The following is a 10,905-nucleotide window of genomic DNA, read 5'->3' on the forward strand; positions in this document are numbered from 1 at the left end:
GTCTCTTGCTGCTCTTTTTTTTATTGTTTATTTTATTTTATTGTTTTTCAGTACTGGGGATGGAACCAGGGGTGCTCTTACCACTAAAGTACATCTCCAGTCCTTTGTTAATTTTATTTATTTATTGAGACAAGATCCTACCAAGTTGCCCAGGTGGGCCTGAAACTTGCAACACTCCTGCTTGGGATTATAGCCATGTGCCAGTGCACCTAGCTTTGACATTGTTTTTTTAATGAAAAATCACATTTTGTTTTTTCTGTCACTATTTCCTACAGGTGAGCAGTAGGTCATCCAGTCCTAGTGTCAGAATGATCACTACCTCAGGACCAACCTCAGAAAAGCCAACTCGAAGTCATCCATGGACCCCTGATGATTCCACAGGTGACCAGTCTAGTTCCACCTTATAATAAGAAATTGAATTCATCTTACTTACATTCATTTAGTACTGTTATTAATTTTTACAAACACAAGCATTATTTGGCAGTTTAGATGTTCATATTAATAAAATGACTATTTACCAATAAATTTTAAAATATCTTTAAATTCTGTGACAAAGACTGCCTTGACCTCTGCATTGTTTTCTCCTTGATACTAAACACATATTTTGAAGATAGTTGTTTTAGTTTTTTCTAGTTAGGAAGCATATTGTATGCTTGATACTTCGGTCTATGGTTTTCCTAATGTGATCCATCCAACTAGATGATAGTAGTAAAGTCATTAATTTTGACATAACTAAAATTCATAGAATGGTTAAAATATCCATCCGTTATCTTCATCTCAGTCTTTTGTTTTAAGGATATAAATATAACACTTAGTGAAAAAAAATTCCTGATTATTTGCCTGATGGGGAGACTTTATTCAGTTACTTGGACCTTTAAAATTTAATTTAAAGGTGCTGGGGATATAGCTCTGTTGGTAGAGTGCTTGCCTAGAGTGCACAAGGCCCTGAATTCAATCCCCAGTAACACATACACACACACACACACACACAAAAAAAAAAAAAAAAAAAAAAAAACAATTCAGAGTTAAGCTAGGCACATGGTGGCACATGCCTGTAATCCCAGAGACTCAGAAGGCTAAAGAAGGAAGACCACAAGTTCAAAGACAGCCTCAGCAACTTTGGTGAGATCCTAAGCAATTTGGAAAGAGACCCTGTCTCAAACTAAAATATAAAAAGGTCTGGGGATGTGGCTCAGTGGTTATGCACTCCGGGTTTTATCCCTGATTAAAAAAAGAGAGTGAGTTATTAAAACTCACCAACATGGATAGCTAACTTGCCACAATATCAGTATTTTAGTATTCTGAAGGTATAGGGATGGAATAGTTTCATTTGGGGCAAGCAAGAAATTATGTGCTATAGTAGAATTAACTTTTGCCCTAACATTAAGAGAATACCTAACTAAAGACTCAGCAAATATACTTAAATGAAAATTTTTATTTATAAGTCAGAGAGGGAAAGATGATCTCTTAGACCTTAGAAAATTAAACCATTTGGGATTTCACATAAGATCAACTATGTTGTTATTAATAGTGGCAATTATAATTAAAATTTAACAGTCAGCTTTCTGTCACAAACTAAAATATGACAGGTATTTATATCTATTTGGCATGGTTTAGTCAAGTTTATAATTTAATTTAAAAAGTAATCGAGTGGCTTTTCTCTGTGTTATGTAAGATAAGACTATGTTTAGCAAGGGGTGTATCCTCTAGTTTTAGTAAGTTTAAATATAGTGTAAATAAAACTCCTAAATTTTATTCCTAGTACAGCTCATCACTACTCAGAATTTATCATAGTCCTGTTTTTGCCCCCAAGTGGTAGACAGGGAAATGTTCCTGTCAGATTTTATCATTAACATTGAGGTAATGTTAGCAGTTTTTGGTTCCTGAACCACAGGAGTGCTTTCTCTGACATTCTGGCTGTGCCCAGGTCTGTCTCTTGGCTGGGCAGAGCTTCCAAATTTCAGCCTACACTGATCTGAATAGACATAAATCAACAATGTGGCATTTTCTTTTCAGTAGCTCTCATAACTGTATTTCCCTGTCTCTCTCTTTTTCTTTTCCAGTACCTATAAGTGCCACAAGTACCAGAAGTTTCTGTGTGTTTTCAAAGAACATAATAATTTAATAATCAGCAGATAATGAGTGCTTTTCAGTTCCTATTTATAATATAATGGGTCTAAAGAAATACATACCAAGGACCGAGTAGAGGGAGCTGCAGAAAGAGAAACTCACTAAAGAATTTCTTCTGTGCTTAGTACTTTGCAAAGATAGACATTTAAGATGTGGCCTTTCCTTGTAATCATGACTAAAGTCATGATACACATTAACAGTAAATTCATCATGCTGTATAAAACTACTAAATTTAATAGTACAAGCTAAGCATTTTAACAGTTGAGTGAAATCAATTAAATGTGAGTCCTAGCAGAGTCCATAATTTTTTTGTACTCTTCAATCCTAAAGCAAAAAGGAGAAGGCAGCATTCCAGGCAGAGACTGCATACTTAAATAATATGAGTAGTAATAAGTATTGCGCAGGAGGAACCAGAAAAGAGATTTTGCCCAATTTAATCAAACCAGTGTGAATCTTGACACTGAGAAAAGGAGGTAAATTTGATTAATTGTTGAAACATTAAAATAATAAACTGGAGTAACCTTGCCATTTGCTTTCATAGAGTAATCTCGTTACCAATTCTTGGTATTAGAAACTGGAAGCTCAATTTCAATTTAGATATAAATGAGAAAGTGAAATCCTTCTTAGTTTTAGAAAAAAGGTGAAATTCAATTAAGAACCTTACATGGAACAGCTTTAGTCATTTGAAAAACATAATGCTTGAACTTTTTCCCACACCCACTGTACTGAGAAATGTTAATTCTAAAATTATATCAGACACAGAAATCTGATAAAATAGGATATATATAAGGTATCAATGTTTTAAATAAGAATAACAGGAGTGGAAATACTAAATATTCACAATATTCAAATATTAAATATTCAGGAAGCTTTTTCAAGACAATTTTTCCTATTAAGTCAGGGATATATCATTTTTAGGCAGTTTTAGTTTTATACAATGCAGCATTTGAGTGGGAGCATAATTGAAACTACTGTTGGGAGTGCGGAGAAAGTCGGTGAGAGAAATAACAAAGTGTTTTCTTGTTTAGCACTTTTTGAAAACATTTATATTATGATTTTAGGATAAGAGCCTTAAGGCTCTACTGGGCTGTATTCTCTGTGGAATCCCAGTATTTAACAGACATTACTTTAAAAAAAAATTTACTTTTTCAATGAAATATAAGCTTGACTATTTAAAATTGCACTTCATTTCTAATTCTCCATTTACTATCAATAGTAATAATAATTACCACCACCTTGTGTTGAGTGCTTAGTTTGTACAAGCATTGTGGGAGGGTTCCTTTCAGACATACCTCATTTGGTCTGATTTAGCTTATTAGCTTTAGTAGTAACTTGTGAGCACATTCTTAATGGCTTAAAAAGAAGAAACCTAAAGGTTAGAGGCATAGTTAGTGGTGAGGCCCTGAGTTCAATCCCTAGCACTAAAGGAAAAAATAAATAAAAGATAATCTTATAAATTAAGAGGCTACTGAACCATCAAACTTCCTTAGTTTTTTATTGGTTTGAATACAGCACCTCCTTGTCATCCTGGCCTTGCCTTTACCCATACCACTCCGTCAAGTTGTATGGCAGTTTTACCTGCTTTGAAACAGAAACAAAAGTATATGTAGCTCAGTGGTAGAGTGCTTGCCTAGCATGCTAGAGGCCCTAGGTTTTATCCCCAGCATTGGGTGTCAGGTCAGGGGCAGGGAATAGGAAGCTGCCTGTTTAAATAGTTTGATAGAATTGGTTGTTGGAATTAACCAATTTAACTGTTTGTGGGCCTGACATTGAGGCACACTTCTAAATTTTTGTTTGTTTGTTTGTTTCCATATCGTTTGTATGGATAATGTACTCACATCAGTAATATCTCTTCTTTCTTCTCATTCTCATTGAGAGGGACAAGTTGAGAGGTTCACATTAGAATCTGTGTAAGTTGAAAATGATCTACTGGAAAAGAATGCTTGCTTCTCCCTTTACCTATTTACCCTGGTGTTGACAGAGTTGACCCAGCCATAATTGTAAACATGGCATGATAAAGAGATTTGGGGTTTGATTAGGTAGGGTCAGGGCTGAATATAAAGGTTTCATATCATTATTTTTGTTTTAATTAAGAAAAGGCTCATAAGCTTTAACATTGTGTTATGTTTTGTTTATAATGAGCTTAAATCACAGAATGTGATTGTACTTTAATATATATAATCAGATGTGCTCTCTTTACCTTTAGAAATCAAAATCACCCTTTGCATTACCAATAGCAGTAACTTTTGTTTGGTATACTACTTACTTTATGTAGATAAACAATATTTTGTGCATACTTTCTTATTGTTTATAACAGAAAATAAATAAAATATATGCTTGAATTCCAGATACCAATGGATCAGATAACTCCATCCCAATGGCTTATCTTACACTGGATCACCAACTACAGGTAAAGGAGCACTTTCTCAATGGAAGTTTACTTTTTTCTTCTTAGGGAGATTGTCTTTGAAGCTGACTATTATGTTTTTATTCATCCTTGTATATTCATTTATATGCTTATAGCATAAATAAACTTTAAAATCAAATTAAAATAAAAGATTTTTAGTTAATTTATTCAGATTTAAGATTGGCAGAATCATATGTTCTTATCGTAACAGTCGTTTTAAAATAGTTCCATATCTTTGTTCAAGACTGCCAAGCATAGCATTTTTGCTAATTTTAGTGCATTAAAATATAAAACTCATAAACTCATCCCTATTTAATACATTTTGTGATGCATTCTTATGTTCATAATGACCAAGAATGTAAGTAATATACTTTGGTACTTCCTCACAAGTATGAGAGCTAAATATCTCTTAGGAGCTGGACTCTGTGGCACACACCTTATACCCACCTATTTAGGAGATTGAGGCAGAAGGATTGAAAGCTTAAGGCCAGCCTGGGCAAGACCCTGTCTGGAAAAAAAAAAAAAAAAAAAAAGACTTTTAGTGTAATACAGTTTGGCAGCCTGAAATGTCATACCAGAAGCTGCAAGTACTCTAGTCATATTTCTCTAGAACATGAAAGTGTTAAAACAGCAAGTATCAATTTAAGTTCTGAGTTAACTCTGTCAAAAAGACATGAACATTTTCTAGGGCATGATTTAACACTTATTTTTAAAAGATTGTTGCTTTAGTGCTATAAAAATATATCACAGTCTCTGTCTTAATTCTCGTCTTAGCTAAAAACTGAGATTTGATTTTAATTATGTTTTAACATTCCTGATTTATTTTCAGCCTCTAGCACCATGTCCAAACTCCAAAGAATCCATGGCAGTGTTTGAACAGCATTGTAAAATGGCACAAGAATATATGAAAGTTCAAACAGAAATTGCATTGTTATTACAGAGAAAGTAAGTCTTAAGTTTTAAGTGCCCTTTGACTATTTTTTATGCAAAACTCACCCTTTTGACTATATTATATTTGTACTAAGGAGAATAAACTAGTGCTATATATACAAGTGTTATATGTTCTCAGAGTTTCAAAGTTGGTCATAATTTGGGTTACCAACATTCAGGTGTGCTTCATCTTACAAACAGTTTTGTACACATATTCTTTCAGATCTTTGTTTATGAGAATGGAAGTACTTGTTACAGGGCTTTATTTCATATCATTGAGTATTTTTCTGAGGAATTTTACACCTATATGTGTTTTTCTGAGAATTACAGAAACTGCCTTCCTCCCATTTTTTAAGAAATCAAAGAGCTAGGAATTTAACTTAGCAGTAGAGCACTTGCTTAGTATGTTCAGGGTCCTGGATTCAATTCCTAGTACTAGCAGAAAGAAAAGAAATCCAAACCAGTTTCCACACTATTCTATGCTCAGTTCTTTAATTAAAAAAAAAAAACCCTAAGCATGACCCCCGCATATAATTTTATGAAGCTGATTTATAAGTGGAAACAAAAATCAAATGCTGTAAGGAAAAAAATGGTAATAAGATTCCTTCTATTAATTTTTCTCTACATAAAATTCTTGTTTTCCAAAATAATGCATGAGACGTTTGTGATTTTACTTCAAAATAAGAATTTTATCACAATTTTTCATACAGTAATCTAACCGAAATCGACATGGTATCGTAAAGGTAAGCCTGAGAAAGAAATTAAATATTATAGTCTAGAAATTGTAAATGTTATTGTAGAACTGCTGGCACTTGATGTTGGTTTGAAAAAAAAATCCACATTTCTTTTTTTCACATATTTAATCAGTGCTCTTTGAAAGAAGAGTTTTGTTCAGAAAAAATAATGGTGGATATAGGGGAATGTGAAAACTATGGCAGTTTTAATCAATTTTAAGTATTTAAATGAGAAATATTGGGAAGTTATTTTGTTTGAAGATTTTTTTATTAGTTATTTATTTATATCTAGTAACCTCACTTTCGGAGCTAATACTCTATCCTTAAGTAAAAGGGGCTGAAAGAAGTTTGACTAAAAACTCTTGAGAGTCTTTCCTAAAACTGTCTGCAAATGTAAGTGGTTTAAGTGTGGTTTATATTGTTCTGTTTTAAAATAGGAAAGAGATGTAAGTTGGATAACATCTCTTTTAACTAGCTTACAAATGTTCTATTAGCTACCACTCAGCACTGTAAATAGGATTGTGACATCAGAATATGAATATGAGTACATGAGTATAAAAGTAGAATATGAATTTTTAAAACTTCGGTGTTATTTTCCTGTAATGGGATAGAGCCCTTTTTTTCCTTCCTTCACAAAAAGAAGATAGCAAATGAAAAATTCTCTGAAGTTTTTATTTGACCACATAATCTTAATTCATTGATTGTCCAAAGACAGTTCCCTATGAAAGGATTGTTATTTGTATGGTGATACCATAAGAGTGGGCGATAGTTTCCATTGTGGCCCATACTTTTATTTGACTCATGTACTTAAGATACAAAAGATAGACTCAAAATAAAAATTCTCATTAATTGAGCTTCTAGCATCAGCTAGTTAAGGAATCAATTTTTGTATCCTTGGTGATATTTATTATGTGGTATTTCCTTTTAGGCAAGAACTAGTTGCAGAATTGGACCAGGATGAAAAGGACCAGCAAAATACGTCTCGCCTGGTACAGGAACATAAAAAGCTTTTAGATGAAAACAAAAGCCTTTCTACTTACTACCAGCAATGCAAAAAACAACTAGAGGTCATCAGAAGTCAACAGCAAAAACGACAAGGCACTTCATGATTCTCTGAGACTTTAAATTTTAAAATATGCAAAGAAAAACTTTTTTTAAAAAAAAAAAGAAAAACCCTATGACAATTCATGAGTATTAGCTTTTTGGCGTGTTCTGAATGCCACCTGCCTATATTTGCTGCATTTGTTACGTCATTTATTTTCTTCTCATGGTGGATATGGATATGCAGTTCCAATGTCTCGTTGAATTTCATGATGGCCTCTATGACTTGGATAAGCAGCAGTTCTCAGCTTCAGAACAGATGCAGTGAACTGTGGGTATATATGCATGCTCATTGTGTGAAGGGTAGCCGAACAGAATGTGGGTTTTCAAACTAGCTGCTATGTGCAAACATCGACCTTTTTTCTATTTCAGAAGTAGAACCTTGAGAATGAGTTTGTTCTTATGTCTCATCTCAAAAAACTAATAATTTTTTCCCAAAAGATGGTATACACCAAGTTAAAGACAGGGTATTATAAATTTAGAATAATTGGTGGTACATTACAGAAATATAGAACCTTTAGGATTAGTTTACGGTAATGGCTTTGATGCCACCTTGGATCAGTACTGAACACAGTTCCATCTGTAAAATATTTAAAGGTAAGTGATGGCTGCTGTATTAATGGAAGCAATTTTGTTAGTTTTCATCAAACTAAAACTTGTTCATGATACAGTGAACAAAAGGAAGCTCTTTTTTTTTAAGGCATAAAAACTTTGAATTCTGTGTGTATGTGTGTTGAAACTATAAAGCTTTTATGACTCAAACATTAATTTCTCTTAAATGAAATTAAAGGCAAAATAATATGGTCTAGCTTAAATGATCATTCCTTCCTGCAATGATTAATTGGATTGTTTTACCATATATTTTTAAAAGCTAAAGAGAAAATAGTGGAAAATGGAAATAATTTTGTAAGCTAAAAGGCCTCTACTTAGATTTCTTTTGATAATACCAAATGAGGAATAAACCAGGAAAATCAGAAGTTAGTACGTAAGTTAAAATAGTCAGAATAAACTCATCAGATATCCTACTTACCTTCAAAATTGAAATAATTGATTTTCCTTGCAAGCCCATCTTGGAATGTCTGCTGCCTTTTCAACACTTCCAAGACAATTTCAACACTTATAAAGAGAATATTTATATTGTTAACAGTAACTTTGCTACCAGCCTTCAAAATAAGAGTAATAAAATGTCATTGAAGTAATAATCTACACAAGGTCTATTTTTTCAGTTGGTATTAAAACAAATCACATTTTGATACCAATACAAGAGCATCTTTTAAATATGAATGTCATCAGTTTCGTTTTTATAGCTCGGTGTTTAGAAGATAAAATTAAAAAATGAAAGCATAATTGCTCTGTTCATTAGAATTCTGTCATGATTGTATTGCTGTGTTTGGTCTGTTTCAGATAAACAACCGGATCTAAGAAGTTACCAAAACTGCTGGGCATGGTGGCGCATGCCTGTAATCCCAGCGACTCGGGAAGCTGAGACAGGAGGATTGCAAGTTTGAGGCCAGCCTCAGCAACTTAGTGAGGCTCTAAGCAACTTAGCAAGACCCTGTCTCAAAATAAAAAGGGCTGGGATGTAGCTCAGTGGTAAAGCACTCCTGGTTCCACTCCAAGTACTCCCCCCAAAATTATAATAAGTTATAAAAGCTGTTCTTAAAAATGTAAAACTTTTTCTTCCATTATTTTTTCTTCCTCCCACTGAGTTTTATAATCTCATGTGTATACAAGCAATAAATGTAAAGGACAGTTCATACTAAACCGTGTCATTTTTAGTTTCTTAAGAATCTGTTATTAGAAAGCTTTTAGGAATTTAATATCTTCTATCACTTGATTTAAATAAAAGGAGGGTTATCAATCCCATATAATTTAACTATTAATCTGAAATTAATATTGGGCTCAACATAATAATAGTAAAATAAAATTGGCACAGAAAATAACTGTAGACTAAAGGAAAGCATAATTCAATCATAGCAATTGTACTTGTGTGTACATCTGAAGAGTCACTGTTAAGCAGCCTTTCTAATTATCTCAGAGCATGAGATATCCAAGTGTAAATGCTAGGGCTTGACTTTCCATAAGGATTTAGCATTAGAGAGTTCAGATTTCATTTCTAGACACTGATGTGTTTTGCTATGTTTTAAAAGACTTAAAGGGAAAATTTATTATTATTTTTGTTATTATCATTATTACATGAAGATACTTCAAAAAAATATCAACATGGTAAATGGAAAAAAAATAGTAGGTTTAGTCATGGTTTCAAATGCAAAAGGCTGTTGAGAAGTTGCTGTTTGTTTACAATGAATTCCTTGGGATTTTCAGTTTTGTAGTTGTCCTGGACATTGAGAGCAATTCAGCCTTATTCTGTTTGCTGATCTATTATCCCTAAAAATGGGGGAAAGTGGGTACTGTGGAGAATTAAAATCCATGGCCAGTAATTCTGGTTTTAAATTTATTCTGACCATCATTTTTGGGGTGGAAATAGCAAACAGGGAAATAAGATTGAAAATTATTCTAGTCTAAGAAATTCAAAAACAATCACTGAACAAATAAATCCTAATTTTATTTTATTCTTCCCTCCAGGGAAAGAAAGCAAAGCTTTTATCTTATCTAGAGGGATATATTCCTCGGCAATAGAAAAATGTTTGAATAAAAATCAGTTATAGCAACAGCATATTGAAAAGATTTGTTTAAAAATTATTTACAGATGTTTGACTTTTCTTTACTGAAGTATTTTTAAGCATTGAATTTTTTTTTCTTCAAGTTACTCCCATGTGCCTAATTTCAGTTCCTGCTGTAGCCCAAAATCACAGCTCTTCCCTGTGAGACTATTGTTTCTCTGTAAATGTGTGTGGTTTTCACTGTTTCTCTCTTCAAATGGTAGTAAGTTCTACTTCAACTTCTGTCATTCAGAACATGTGTAAAATGATGTAATACAGAAATTCTTGTGCATACTGTGTAATTGAAGGAAGCTTTTTAGATTTATTTTTTGTTTTTAATAAAATTCAGATTATTATTCTAAACTGGTATATAAAATGGTAAATGGCTTATGTCAGCAAATGAGCTGTTGTGTTCACTCTAGCAGTGTATTTGCCTAACACAGAATCTAATAAAAACTGAAACATCAGTATTTTTATAATATTCAACAATGTTAATACCATAATCTTTAAGAAGTCTAAGTGATTGGCCAGTTAACGCATTATCTTCTGCATTTCAGAATTTTGAGTTAAATGGCTGCTTTTCATAATTTCTTGAGTCTTAATTTGTATGAAGCATGACATTACATATACGTGACTCTTTTTTTAATATTTCTTTTTTAGTTGTAGTTGTCAATTCCTTTATTTTTATTTATTTACTTTTATGTAGTGCTAAGGATCAAACCCAGGACCTTGCAGGTGCAGGCAAGCATTCTACCGATGAGCCACAACCCGAGCCCCTGTGACTCAACATACTAATTAGAAATCTTGATTTTTAATAGTTTTTCAAAGGCATATGAACTATTTCAATTTTTTTTACTATTGCCCAGCCTACAGATATGCACATTTTTATCATCCCAACCTTCATTTTTGTAAATTCATACATTAATTTTCTCATGTCTTC

General features: G+C 32.8%; 1 protein-coding gene across 4 annotated transcripts in view; it reads left to right on the plus strand.

Annotated features, from left to right (window-relative positions):
• The window catches only part of Map3k7 (mitogen-activated protein kinase kinase kinase 7), a 64,562-nt gene extending 54,167 nt beyond the window's left edge, over positions 1 to 10,395 (plus strand). For all 4 annotated transcript variants that reach the window (XM_026410894.2, XM_026410873.2, XM_026410886.2 and 1 more), the window contains 4 exons: positions 276 to 381; positions 4,479 to 4,540; positions 5,367 to 5,482; positions 7,130 to 10,395. In XM_026410894.2, the coding sequence (XP_026266679.1) occupies positions 276 to 381; positions 4,479 to 4,540; positions 5,367 to 5,482; positions 7,130 to 7,310 (465 nt within the window). In that variant the 3' untranslated portion in view covers positions 7,311 to 10,395. The remainder of the gene's footprint in view (positions 1 to 275; positions 382 to 4,478; positions 4,541 to 5,366; positions 5,483 to 7,129) is intronic.
• The last annotated feature ends 510 nt before the right edge of the window (positions 10,396 to 10,905 follow it).

Source organism: Urocitellus parryii, chromosome 8 (genome assembly GCF_045843805.1).
Source record: "Urocitellus parryii isolate mUroPar1 chromosome 8, mUroPar1.hap1, whole genome shotgun sequence".
In the NCBI taxonomy this organism is placed as follows: domain Eukaryota; kingdom Metazoa; phylum Chordata; class Mammalia; order Rodentia; family Sciuridae; genus Urocitellus; species Urocitellus parryii.